A 14569-nucleotide genomic window follows, 5' to 3' on the forward strand; every position below is an offset into this window, starting at 1 on the left:
GAGTGAAGCAGTTGACAGTGACCAGTATACTTATCCAGTGTTTAACGGAGAGATGGGAAGTGGTGTGATATGGTGAGTTGGGGTTAGCAGGGTGAGTTAAATTGCATACCTAAGCCTGGGAGGCAAAAACAGCCAATGGGTTTAACAAATGGATTAATTTAGGCAGAAGAAGGGTAGTGGGCTCACAAAGACAAAAGGGTGAAAATAACTGGGTGCTCTGAATTAATTATTTATTAGCCATGCTGCATGCTGACAATGGGCAAATTGGTTCAAAGAATTCTTAATATTAAGTTAAAATGTTTCTTACAAATAATAATATAGACCTATGCTGCTGAAGGGTCACCCCTGTCCACTCCTTTAGCACAGCTTTGTACTACAATAGCAATAAAGAATACTGTCCACAGAGTCTTATCCAAAAAATTGTAACAACTTAGAAAAGTAACTTATAATTTTGGGGTTGAGCTGACTCAATGCACTTGTGAAATTAAAATTCTGGAATGGCCCTAGAACTATATTTACATCTATCTAACATGATTTATCAGTGGACAACAAGTGCCAATGCCAACTTATTTTTCTGCAACAGTTCTTGATGCCAGACGCTTATTGTGTTTCTGGTGATAGATAATAGGACGACAGTCTTAGGCATGGACTCATCCTTACATTCAATGGACTTATACCCTTTTACACCAGAAATTAATTTGGCTTAAACAAAGGGAGTAAAACTGAGAGGAGAAAAGGTCATGAGACAGTGAGATGACCTATAATGGAGTGGTGGAAGGATTCTGTTATCAGATGCTTCAGACTTTATGTCATCAGCATAATGCAAGTGTAATGCTGATAAAGCACGCAACCAGTTTCATTTTGTACAAAATAATGAAGTATGCTTACGTTGCAGTTTTGAAAAATTGGTCATTACATTATTCAAATTAAACAAGAAAATGAACCTAATTTAGCTTGATTTATTTGCAAAGCAAGTTAAAAAGTCCTGCCACTTTACTGGCAGGGGAAAACAGTAAAATAGCCTGTTATTATAAACCTCAATTACCAGAAAAACCTTCTAAACCCTTGAACTGGATCCTATTGTATTTTAGTAAACCACCCTAATTTGTTAATAAACACTACTGGTAAAATGACAGTCACTGGATTCCAAGTATCCTGTTGAAATAAATGAGAAATAACAATTGGTCTTTGTTTTATACTTACAATGTGTGCTTGAAATTAAAAACTATTCAATGTAGTGTAACTGTTTCTTACTGCTTATTGGAGGAAATAAAGGCTAGATTTTCTATAATTCTTGAGCCTGCTTTAACTTGACAGGAATAATTAAATGTATTCATAGAAATCTAAAGGACTTGTAAGGGTTCAGTTAGTTACTAAGTGACTATCAGAAAAGTGACTAAGAAGATTAACATATTTATCTTCAGGATAAGTAAAAACTACTGAATTAGCAAAAATGAGTCTAGGTTATATTGTGTAGAAGTTACATGTATGATCAGATGTATGACCAAGGCCAAATCTGTATTCATTTTTATTCAGCTCTTACTCAGGAAATAAAACTTATGCCTTTGGCCTCCAATGATACTATAAATTACAAGTTTATTAATTACTAATCTAATAATTATACATTATTCGTTTATAGTAGTGCCCACTTTGTCATAGATGCCTTCCAAGCACAGGTAAAGGAACCAGCTTACTTTTGAGGCGCTCACGTTGTAAAGCCAGAAGGCAAACAGAATTGTCACAAAGAGCACAGTGGAAATGGGTTTTCAAAAAGGGCTTGTGCACTGAAACGGCACAGGAAAGTAGGGCTGGAAGGGACCTTAATGGTCAGTTAGTCCAGCTCTCTGCTCAAGGTAGGATCACCCCTGACTAAACAATCCCAGCCAAGTGTTGGTCTAAATTGCTTTTTAACGTTTCTAAGCCTGGACATTTTGCAACTTCTCTAGGTAGCTTGTCCCAATACTTAACCTTCCTCATAGTCAGAAAATTCCTCCAAATCTTTAACCTAAATTTCCCCTTCTGACGCTTGAGGCCATTGCTCCTAGGCCTGTCCCCTACAGCCAAAGAGAAAAGCCCACCCACATCCTCTATGTAATTGCCCTTCAGGTATTTGAAAACTGTTATCACATCCCTCCTCAGGCTTATCATCTTTAGACTAAATAATCCTCTCTTTTAGCCTTCCCCATGCATCATCTTCCAGGCCCTTGAGGCTCACCTGGCCTTGCTTAGAGGGTTGGGTGCTGTTGACCTTGTTGCCCGGTTGCGGCACAGAGGCCTTACAGCTATCCCCCAGACCTCAAGAGCAGCTTCCAGATGTCCTAGGGCCAGGTTTGTTTGGATGAACCTGATAAATCACCTGATTAGGTGATTTTTGTTTGTGGACATTACTGGCCAGTTACCAGGAGCATTCCTCCCCCCCCACCAAATTACTAGATGGCGACATTTTTCCTGACTCTCTTAGAATCCAACGTCTGATGGACCTTTCACATTCTGTAAGGGATCTATGGTTTCTCTGGTATTGATTTGACTTTTGAAATATCGGTGGAACCCCTTTTTATCACCTTGTATGTCCCCTCCCAGCTGCATCTCAAATTGTGCCCCGACCTTCATAATTTTCTCTTTATGGCTATGCAATACTCTTATACTCTTCGCTAGTACTATGACCATATTTCCATTATTTATAAGATTCCTTTTAGTTTCAGCTCCTTGAAGAGATTTCTGGCTAGCCAGATTGGTCTCCTGTTATGCTTCCTGTTCTTACAACTCATTGGGATAGCTTGCTCCTGAGTCCTTAACATTACCTCCTGAAAGTATAGTCAGCTCTCATGGACTCTTTTTCCCCTCTTGCAGATGAGCTCAGAATATAGAGGCCCTAAGTGATTTAGCTTTCCAGACAGAAAATAAGGGTTGGTCTCAAATACACTGAGAATCCAACAGGATTTGGAAATTGTCTGGAACGTGGGGAACAAAAAAATTGCCAAAAGACAACATCAAAGTTGTGGCCACCAGCTGTCAGAAAGGACACTAGTTTGTTGATCTGATAGCTAAGGGGAATAAGAGGAAAGTTAAGAAGTTTTGTTCTGGCTATGGTAACTTGATGATGAGACATCCAAAAAGAGATGGTGGGGAAGCAAACTAAGATGACAGACTGAATGGACAGGGCTGGAGAAACAGATTTGTGAATTACTGGCACAAAGACAGTAGTTGAAGAGCTATGAATGGATGAGATGGCCAACCAATAAGGCTTCCATGGAAAGAGCCACAGTAATCTCCAGAGTGGTGGAAGATGATAGGAGGAGGCTGTTGAGTGAATGGACACGGAATAAGCTTGATAGTATGAAATTGCATTGATGAAAAGATGAAGAGGAGAGACTGAGGATTAATGGATTCAAAGTAACAGAGGAGCCAAGGAGGATGAGAATGAAACATTTCCACCAAACATGTTTTTTAGGTCTTTGTTCTCAGCTATTGCAAACTTACTGTTAGCTGAAATTAATAAACATTACAAATATCCATGAAATTTACTTTTTACCATTTAAAACAGTATTTTATCTTAAACATTTAAGCTGGTAAAACAATACCTAAATTCTCATATTTGAAGATAAGTTTTTGCTAAAATTTTGGCCCAAAATGCCTTAACTTCAAAATAAAGCCTTTGGATGGACTCGTTGCTTTGTGTCTTTTTATATGTAATTGGAAAATCAGCTTGGAGCCAATGAAAGGTCACACTGGAAGCATATTATATAAATATGAATATAGACACTGTACTGTATCACTATGAATAACCAGTATAAGTTGTACAGAAATCACATCATTGTATAAGCTAAACAACATTACTGAGCATTATTTTTACCGTGCAGCCTGTGTGGGAGACCTGCAGTAGAGTGTATAATGGTTCCATTGACATTACATTGTGCCCAAAGGACCCATGGATCAATATAATGTCATTGGAAGTGTTGGAGTTGTTATAATGTCAATAAAAGAATAGTAACTGTGTCATTGGCTTTGTATCTGGTCCAAACTACCTGTGAATTGCACACATTGTCAGTGGACGGTAGGCTGGCATTGCAAACAAAGCATTTCATTGTTACAATGACATTCAAATGGGAGTTCTTCGTATGTCAGTACAAATGCCATTGTGTTGATAGAATATTTTGGGGGAAGGAGTTACTTCATATTTTTTACTTTTATTAAAATATATATAAAATTAAATGGCCATGGAAGACATAACATATCACAGCAATATAAAAATAATGTTGGAAATCTAACTTAATCCAACAAAACAGAAATATGGCTTCTGATCTGTTTTTCTTGTGCCTTTCTGTGTGTACATATGACAGCAAAGTGAAACACACTGATATCTAAATTTGCTTATGCTTGATAAAAAGATGAGAATCAAGAACAGCATGGCAGCTGTAACTTTTATTATCTTGCTTTGCAAGATGAAGGTAGACCTGTAATGTACTTTTAATATGGCTCTTTCTAACACAGCAGCCATCACAGGCCAATCAATGCACTGCATTATATTCACTTAATCTGCAACATAATGCATTGTTTTAGCACAGATTACATTGTACAGTAATGCTAGGAAAACTTTGAATGATCTCCAGTCTCTGTATACGTTAATCAAATAAAACACTACCAATAGTGAGTACTAAAACAATTACCAGAAAATGCTTAGAGTAGGAGGAAAAAGCTAATAAAACTGTAAAATATAATTAAAATATTTCAGTTCTGACCTCCATTAGTTGCTAAATCAAAGATGGCCCAGAAGAAAATGTAGCAATTAACTTTTGATGTTTACTTCTAAAGTCTAATTAAACAAATAGCATGTACGTAGCCTACGCTTGGACTCCTCGCTTCCCACCCATTTCCCTTTTCCCCATTACAGAAAAGAACACAGAAAAAAGCTCTGAAACAGAATAACGGAAACTGCAATGTCCATTAACTTCCAGCTGCAGCACAGGGACCCTACATCTTTAGGAAAGTAACTGGACGCATCCACTATTCTGAGATAAGGGGACAGTAGAAAGCTCTTCAAGGTGAGGGTATTGAATGCTGCAACGTCTGGTCACAAAATAGAGATGCTTCTTGGCAAGGGGAATGAATTTTCATGCACTATATAATGAAAGTATCCAAATTATGTCAGCAAGAGCAATTGCCATTGCCTCCTATCTAGTAACAGGATAGAACACCTCAATTTGATAACTGCTTGAGAGCCGATTCTTTCTTTATTACCACAGATCTGTTTTTCACATTGTTCACACCTCCATGAACCTTAAAGTGTTGACAGACTGTTTTTAATCTTCCTTTGAAAAGGGCAGCGAGAGAAGCTTTGAATATCAGAGGAACTGGCAGCAATGAAAAAAAAGGATGATCTGGTAAAATTTCAGAGCTATCCCACCTCATTTCTAGGTTTCACAGTAAATATGAAAAGATAATAACTGTAAACATAGTACTGTAAATACAGGTAAAGAAAAACAGGTTTATGACCTACCGAAAGCTGAACCTAGATTAGATATTCATTATTACCCACATTTTGTAATTCTTTCTCTATTTTCAGGTGAAACTCCCAGAATCCATTTCATGCATTATTACACTGTTCGAATATTACATTACCTGGTAGATTATGATTTCTCGTTCAATGTACAGCACTTACAATAAAAGGATGCAATAATACAGCCATTACCCACAAATGAAAACATGCACTATAGAATGTATTCTTTAAACCTCACAAATATAACTGCAACGTTGAAATTCGGATCACAACTTTATTTTTTTAATTGTAATCTCTGCTAATTAAGGTAGATGCTAACTAGGGGGCACTGTGTACTCAAAGGACTAAGCGTGAGGTTTGCTTCTGCCTTAATACCTGTATTTTAAATTCCTCCGGCTCTTCTCCATCAAGAAGGGGCTGTCAGGTAAGCCAATTGTCACTCTAGCCTAGGCTAATAGATTCTCCAGTGGTTTTTGTTCCAGCTCATGTCATACTATTAAAGCTATGCTCCTTGAAAATGGCATAACATATGTAGCTGAGGCTTGTCAGCTCCAGGTAATCAGACTCTGCTTGGTTTCAGAAGCAGATGCAGATGAGACTAGCAATATAAATATGCAAATCACAATGGTCCCTTGTCAGCACCACTGTTCCTACCTCTAATGGCCCTCGTAGAAAGTCTGTTTGCTCAGCTCCTACTTCCAGTGCTACATCGACAGAAGCAAAGGGGCGGCTGGCCATCTGCTGTCGCTCCCGCATAAGTTGCTGATGGGGGAAAAATGATGTTTTAACAAAACATTTAAGAAAATAATGTACAAGATATTAGTCTGTTCTGCTTTGCAATCAATTACAGTGTAACAATACAGGTAGCATGCACACAGCCATATCTTTCATGCTAAAGAGAGAAACCTTTAATCCACATCATCAACAAGCTAAATTTACTTGAGGACTGAAAGAAGAAGGCATGGGATGTCTGCAATTGTCTTTCGTCCTCACGTGAAACAAAATGTACTCTTAAAAAATCCTTACATTGTTGTTTATGCAAAGCACCTGAAAAATGCGTTTAAGCTAAAAGCAAATATGGGAAATAGTAGAAGAAGATAGTTACTTGAAATCTAATTTCATTGATTTAGCATGAAATAGAATGAACACCTGCCAAGAACAAGTCCATTCGGCCTTCAAATTCCCCATGCTTTTGTACTGAAGCCAGATGGAGTTATTAGTGTCAGTACTTATAATTTTATGTAGCATCTCTTCTCCAATTACTTATATATGAAGAATAATGTGTGGGTATTGGGGAGCATGTGCCAGCACAACTGAAGACCTTAGTTACACACATTGTGCTTATATACTCCCTTGCAATCATGCCAATGTGCAAATAGGTCACAACCAAAACCACAAAGCTAATTTATATTTCTTCCTCAACCTGTAATTATAATGCTCATTAAACCGTGATGAATAAAAATGATGACCAGCACTAGATATTACAAATCTTACTTCTCTGGTTCTATGCAACTAATAAAAGCATTATTAAATATTTAAAGTGGATGACTTGTGCAATTAAAGTCTGGAGCTTCTTCAACTGAAGATGCCACGGCATCTGAAAGATGTACAATGCTTTATTAGAAAAAAATCTAGATTTTCTTTCCGTGGGGTTTTACTTCCTACTATTTCTTTGCAAGGCTGAAAACATTAGGTATTGGCTTTTAAATGTAAATGCTGTCAGCACTGTGACATACTGTTCATAAAACTCCCTTTGAGATAATAAAGAATATACAAGCAAATACCTGATGGCAGCTTATTATTTAACGCTCTTGATTTAATGCCTGTTACAAAGCACCAAGTACATTTTGTGACACCTCATGCTTTTTTTTTTTTACTTTAAGATTTTCTTCATAACTATAAAACAGCATTATCAATATTAAAATAAAAATAATATACTTGTCATCTAACCTATATCCTATCAGAACCTATGGCCAGGTTGTATAAATATGCCCAGCACCCAATAGTAGGAATTAGGCCTCCCATTTATCATGTCCACTGAATAATATCTTGGCCCGTAGGCAAAGCTCCATACTATATAGTCAGATGGGATAAAAGCACTTTTGAATATCCAGATGGCTAAACACTAAGACAAAACAAATAAGTTAAAAATTAAATAAAACAAAGTTTTCATGTACAGTTCTATAGCCTATATTTATAAATTTTACAGCAAAAAAAAAAAAAAAAAGGACCACTAATCTTATCTTTAGCATAATAGAGACAATGTGATTTTCTCTGGTAAGAGTATTAAGACACTGTATGTTGAAAACATCATGTCTGGCTCCTTTTCCTCATACTATAAGAAAAATAGTGAAAAATGGTAACAAAGCGGCCTCATCCATATGGAACTAATTGTAGTATTGGATAAATGGGGTAAACACTGACAAATGCTTACATTCAAATGGGGCACTCAGCAGTCTGCAAAGCAAATGCAATTGGCTGCAAAGAGTGTTTAACAGGCAGAAGAAACCATTTTAAGGCTACACATATGACTTTTAAAGGATTTGTTTAATCCAGTTTTTAACAGAAAGCATACTTAAAGATTTGCATTGTGTCTTGTTTAAGCATCGCAGTTCTCTTTACTCCTAGCGCAGGCTGTGTTCAATAATGCGTCCTATTCACAAGGCTGTCTTTGTAACCTGGATATTCTAAGTCATTTGAGAACTATATTATAAAGATCCTTAATTAGTTTTTTAAACAAAACCTAAAATTTTAAAAGGTTCAGCTGCCCATGAAATACAGTGGGGGTTTGGCAGCTGAGCACATGCACATCAGAGAAATATGCTCTATTCAAAACACTGCTGCTTCCTATTCAGTGTTTAAAAGCTCCCATTAAGGTGCAGAAGGGGAGAGAAAAGCCAGCTGGGGGTAGAAGGGAGTGAGATATTTCAGTGTATAAAATCACTTTTGTGCATAGAAAAGGTTGCAAACTCCTGTCATCTGCAACTGTTCATGTGCCAAGGTGCTTTGCAAAGGAAAATCCCAATTAAAGAGAATGGCTTGTGAATGAGATTAATGTATTGAGTGTGGCAGCCAGGTAGGGAGAAAGAAGAGTGCGATGGGGAGAGCAACACGCTGCTTGCTCGGGTGTGGCTCTGGACTCGCACACAGCAATCACGCAGTTCCCAGAGCTGAGAGCAACATGCTTTAAATAAATCAACAGGCAAAAAAAAGGTAGGAAACCCCCAAAGAATTCCTCCAAGCAGTGGGGTAAGGGAGAAGAGTAGAAAAACTCTCTCTTATTTCCACTGCCAGCAGGCAAGAGAGATGAAACACAGGCCCCCTGGCAGATGTTACACGTGAGACATATTTAACCAGTTAATCATGTCTCAGGTAGGAACCCAGCCGCATGTTCAAACAAATAATGGTACCATAAAACAGGAAATAAGCCACTACACAAAATGTGTGTGATAACTTTGTGGCTGGTTCCCATCCCACCTTAAATTGAATATGTGGCCGCTCCCGGCCTTGGCAGGACATAGTCAGAGCTGATGGGTGCTTCTAGCCTGAGGATGGCAAGCTGATGAAGTAGTATGATCTAGTCCCTAGATGACAGACACATAACACACATCAGGCTATGGGAGGTGGTGTTTAGCATCGTGGAGAAAGCATTTGTTCTAAGCCGAGTAGATGGATTTAGTGGCTTGTGGTGGTTGATGCCTATGAATTTTAGTTGGCCATCTGGGGTAGGAGTTGGGGGTGAGGGCAGGGCAGGTGTTCTAGGGACCATAGAAATGAGTCAAATGGGTTGAAATAGGAAGATGCTTGTCTGGTTTCTCAGTGTTTGACAGCTCATAGGAAGAAAACCAAAAAGAGGCCATTTATCACAGGAAGTTGGGAAGGGGCATTTTGACATCTGAAACAACTAACTGCAGAAGAGCTTTACTTTTGGCTGTTTAAAGGAAGTTGGCATCAACAACATGCTCTAGAGGAAGGGTATGGCTGGTGGCAGGGAAACTGTATTAGGAATATCTTACTCCTTTGTAGCCTGTCATATCTTCTTTCACTCATTATATATCTCCAAGTCCTCTGTAATTACCATCTAGACACTTCTCCTTTCTAACTTAAGATATGCAGGCCATAGCCATTTCTGTCCTAGGAATTGATATGTCACCCAGCATCTCCTCAATAAACCACATGCTCCTAGGAATCTCTGTGATGTGCCAGTATCCTGTATGAATCGCTCAATGTAGAATTGGGAAGTGATGGACAGATTTTTTACAACTGCAGCTGAGTTTCACAAAGACTGCTGCTGGCCTGGGTCTGAACGACGAAACCTTAAGGAGAAAGCCTTATAGGAAGTCAGTCAACTGACCAGCCAGCTGACCATAAAACAAGGTAAAGTATGAGTTACAACCCCCCCCCCACACACACACACTTCCTCCAAGGTTTTTTCCAGGAGACAAACATGGAAAATTGGAGAGTCATGGCAAACCAGGAGCCCTAGTCCTTCTCCATATGCTATTATAGTTTCAAATTGCCACATTCAATCAGAAGCAGTGTATTTTAAATGGGTTAGATGACCACAAAGTTGCTCTGACCTGACCTGAATCTAATTCTCACTGAAATGGTTAAATTCTCATTTCCAGATGAAGACAATCGCACCTAGTGATCCTTCAATGTAGCATTGACCATTTGCTTAATTACTTTTAATTTGCACAAAACAAAAATTGCCTTTTCTGTAGGTTCTGGTGTTGCTATTATTGGTGTTACAAATCTCTTTAAATTAAACTAGTTACTTGCATGTCTGGGGTGCTGAACAGTTACTTATTTGCACTTTGAATTGCATACTGAACTTGGCTAGTTGCCTAAACAGTAGATTTCACTGAGAAAGCAGCAGCCCCACACTAAGTGCACTAATTGTGCAAGGTTTTTAAGGTGAGATAAACCTTTCCCATTCAGTTTTGAAAAGCAGAATACTGATTTTAAAAAGCCACATGGAGGCAGGCTGAGAAGCGATACAACAGGAAGGACAGCTAGGCACTTATGGTAGTTACCTGAGGCACAGGAAAACCAGATTCAGTTCCCTGCTTTCTCAGAAACTTCCTGTGCAAACATGGTCATTTAGGGCCAAATCCTGTTTGGTTATATAGGTGCCTTCACTTAGGCATGGGAATACCTAAAACATCAGTGCCAGGTCCTGCGAGTGTGCTCCAAGCTGAGAAGCTTTAGGCACTACGGCCACTACACTAAATGTATGGGGTCTTCTGGAATCAAGTGGCAGGTCCTGTCATTCTTTCTCCTGGCCTTCTGCAACACCAGCTGAACCTCCCACATTTCAGTCTGAGCTAGAGACTAAGTAGGGAACAGAGAAAAGAGAGAACAGAAATATTGCTTCGCTTCCTAAAATGTTTCCTCGGGAAGGTGCGATGGAAATCGCTCCAGGGGCTAAGAGGTAATGAGAATGACGGATGGCAGGGGATGAAGACAGGGAGTTTATAGGAGGGTCGGCAAGTGATGGTGGATGAAGGGAGAGAGGAACCGTAAGGGTCAGTGGGAGTGATAACTTGCACAGGGCAGGCTAGAGTCTATCAGGAAGGAAGTGCAAAAGGGAGTCTTGAGCCTGAAGAAGGGAAGTTGTCGGTGCCGCAAGGGGGAAGCACCGAGGAACAGTGGGGGTGATAATGAGTAATGGGAAACGGAAGCTATTCAGGGTCAAAAGAAGGAAATCCTGCTTCGAGGGTGGCCCTCAGAATCCAGGGGTAGGTTCGGTTTTAAAAAGTCCATTGTCATAGAAATGAAATAATAGTAGCCACCGTGCCTGAAATCATCATTTGTTGCTCTTGATGAGAATCGGCATGTACTACACAACTTTAGGATAATCCAGTTGTGAAGAAAATCTCCCAACTTTTCAACTAGCTCCCTAATTTGTATACAGATCTCTCTGCCCTGCCATGAAATCATCACTTGTACACTCTACAGTCCTTGGGGAAACTTCAGTGCCTCTGAAAAGTGATTTCAATAAACAAGATCAAGGGCCTGCACTCTCCCTAGAGAGACCAGGGAGCGAGGGCCTTGCCAGATGTTCACTGTCAGCAGTGGCAAACCACTAAAATTCAGTGACCTATTAAAGCTAGTGTGTGCTAGGAGATAACCCCTGCTGAAAGGGAAACAACTTTGCAATGCTGGGAAGGCACTTAATGTTGAATGTGCATCAGCTTGTATTTTATGCTACTTAGTGTTAAGTTGAACATGCGACACCACCCTTAGGCATCTCCAAAAAGGTGATCCAGAATTCCCTGAGGCACCTAGAGGTGCTGGTAGCAACACCAAGTACAGGGGTACGATGAGCTTCCGCCCATCTCAGGCATTTCAGCCCCTTACTAAAGCTATACAGTACGGGTTGGTGTTCACTCATGATCCAGAGCACCACTTCTGAGGCTAAGGAAACTCAAACACCCCTCTCCCACATCCCACGAGTGTCCCCCAACCAGGCTTATGATTCTTTTTTGGTTTTAAAACAATGAATGCTACATGTAAGATGCATATGCAGATGAGGAAACAGAAGTGAGAAACCAGGTTCCCTGCCTCCCAAGAAGTGCCGTCACCTCTGCGCTCTCACTCTCCCTTTACTTGTCTTCTCTAGCCCCAGAACGACATTTCTGGCTGCCCTGTGCCTCAGCCTAGTATTTTAAAACCTGGCTGTTAGGCCACTCTCCTGGGAGATGGAAGAGATGAGTATGAATCCCTCAGGCTGAGGAGAGCAGGGGTGTCAAACATACGGCCTGCGGGCTGGACCCAGCCGCTGGAACTGTTCCACGTGGCCCGCCAGTAGCCACCTGGGCCACTAGCCTGCCAGAAGTTGGCAGCAGGAGTGGCCAGTGGATCACTGCCTGCTGCAGAAGTCAGGGTCCCTGGATGCAAATGGACTTGGCTATCAGTGATAGGAAGGCGAGGGAGAGCTGTGCAGATGCCGGCGCCCACTACCCCTGACCCATGCTGCCATTCACTCCCCTCTGGCCCAAGCTGCAGCCCCTTCCCTCACCAGCTCCCCCTGCCATCTCCTCCCCCTCCCACCCATGCTGCCACCCGCTTCCCACCCAGCCTGTACGGCCATCTGGTCTCCCCACAACCTGAGCTGCTGCCAACTCCCACCTGACCTGCACGGCTGCTCGATTCCCTCCCACCTGCGCTGCCTTCCAATTCCCTGAGCTGCTCTGCTGCTCCCCAGCCCATGCCACTGCCTACTCCTGGACCCCCATTGCCCAGCCCACACTGCTGCTCACCCTGGCACCTGTGCCACTAGTCCCAGCCCTGGCTTCACCACAGCTGCTGCTAGCTCCATGATTCTGGCCCAGGGGGAGCCCCTGCAGTCCAATCCAGATCTGGCTTGGGGCCTGGCATGAGTTTCAAATCCCTGACCTAGAGACCAGGTCTCCCACTAGGCCAGGTCTCCACAGAACCTATCTGTTAAATGGGAATAATCATCATCTCCCTTTCCATGGGAGAGCTGTAAATAAAAATACTTTAAATGCCAAAGTGGTCAGATATAAGTGGGATGGGGGACCATGTAGATAGGTACTAAGTGAGCACATCTACACATACAATTAGTGCATGTAAATAAACGCTGATGCAGTTTGGACCAGAGTCAGCTGCTCACAGGCACAGCATCTTCATATGTGCTTGGGATCACAACACTTTGAGCTGGGGTGGAAAAGCCCCAGGCTGGCACCAGGCTTGAGGGGATCACGCTTGGGCTCTGGGTCATGATGTCAGGTGGCGGAGGGGTTGGCTTAGGAACAAGAGTGCCAGGGCAGAGCCATGTGGCTAGGCAGGAGAAGAGATTTGGCCCCTGCTGGCTGGGCTCACCAGGGGCAATTTACACTCAGGTCAGTGTTTACATGTGTGTATAGGCACAGTTATTTTCATTGCCATAAGATAGTACTGTTGGGGACAGTACTGTCTTATGGCAGCAAAAATTAGTTTGCTCTAATCTAATAGCATCACACGTGTAGACTATGATGCTCTACACTGCAGCAAATTAGTCTACTGTGCAGTTAAACACACATGTAGATGCACCCAGTGAGGAGTACAGTACAGCTCACAGAGTAAGTTAATGGAGCCTCTTCTGTCCCATGCCACTTTTTTTCAAAATTGCCTGAAAAAAAAGTATTTTTCTTTACAAAATATATGTGCAAAAGTCTATCATGGGGAAAAAAAAATGAGAGGAGCTATACTAGTCTCAGCTTTACACCAAATGAAATGAAGGCTATTTAAACTAGCCAGAGTCCAGCAAACAGTACCTAAGATATACTTAAAATACAGTGTACACATCCCAAAAAATAACAGTACCAAAAGGTCAGGTTTATGTGTATCCCTTTTGGAAACCAAATACCAGTTGCTTGTAATTTCCCCTGAACAAATCAAAATGAGAAAAAAGGATGAGCACTGAAAAGGTCATTTTGTGGCTAGATTTGAGGAACAGACATTTAATGTACTGTAATGTTTCTCCTAAAAGAGCAAAATGTGAATCTACCATCACTTCAGGTTTAGTACCATATAAATATTGGAATAAAACTACTGCCCTCTAAAGTAACCTTCTACTTACAATATGCAAGACATTGCCTGTAGTAGCATAAAAATAAATATTTTTCAAATGAGAAAAATATTAATCTGGCATTCATTACGCAAACAAAGCAAACTGAACACCATGGTTTTGATGTCCAAGAGGTGTGCAATAGGATTAAGTCAACTTTAAACAGTGGGAGCATAATAAAGCTTCTGATTACAATAGAAATGACACATTGGATCCTGCTTGTGTTTCAGTTACTTTTGACTGGAGGCATTGATTAGAATGAAGATATGATCAATCCTTCAGATTTCTTTCCCCTAAAATTAATTTACACAAAGAAAAGGCTTTTTTTGGTTTTAAGAAATAAGTAAGAAGTAGGGCTGTGCAAAATGGCACGGTTCCACTGCGACCAGCATTTCGATGTTTCGATGGGACAGCATTCCATTTCAAATTTTGTTTCGAGTCAAAACAGCTGGTCCATTTTGTTCCATCAAAACATTTCGCCCTTTCAACCCTGCTTT

The 14569-nt window shown here is 40.7% G+C and overlaps 1 protein-coding gene across 2 annotated transcripts in view; it reads right to left on the reverse strand.

The window, feature by feature from the left end:
• Window positions 1-14569, reverse strand: part of ATRNL1 (attractin like 1) — a 969676-nt gene that overhangs the window by 215984 nt on the left and 739123 nt on the right. Inside the window, exon 27 of one of the 2 annotated variants that reach the window (XM_019555782.1) lies at window positions 6152-6259. The exons of the other annotated variant lie outside the window; for it this stretch is intronic. Coding sequence (XP_019411327.1) covers window positions 6152-6259 — 108 coding nt within the window. The remainder of the gene's footprint in view (window positions 1-6151; window positions 6260-14569) is intronic. 2 annotated transcript variants of the gene reach the window in all.

Source organism: Crocodylus porosus, unplaced genomic scaffold (genome assembly GCF_001723895.1).
Source record: "Crocodylus porosus isolate Cpor-Errol unplaced genomic scaffold, CroPor_comp1, whole genome shotgun sequence".
NCBI lineage: Eukaryota > Metazoa > Chordata > Crocodylia > Crocodylidae > Crocodylus > Crocodylus porosus.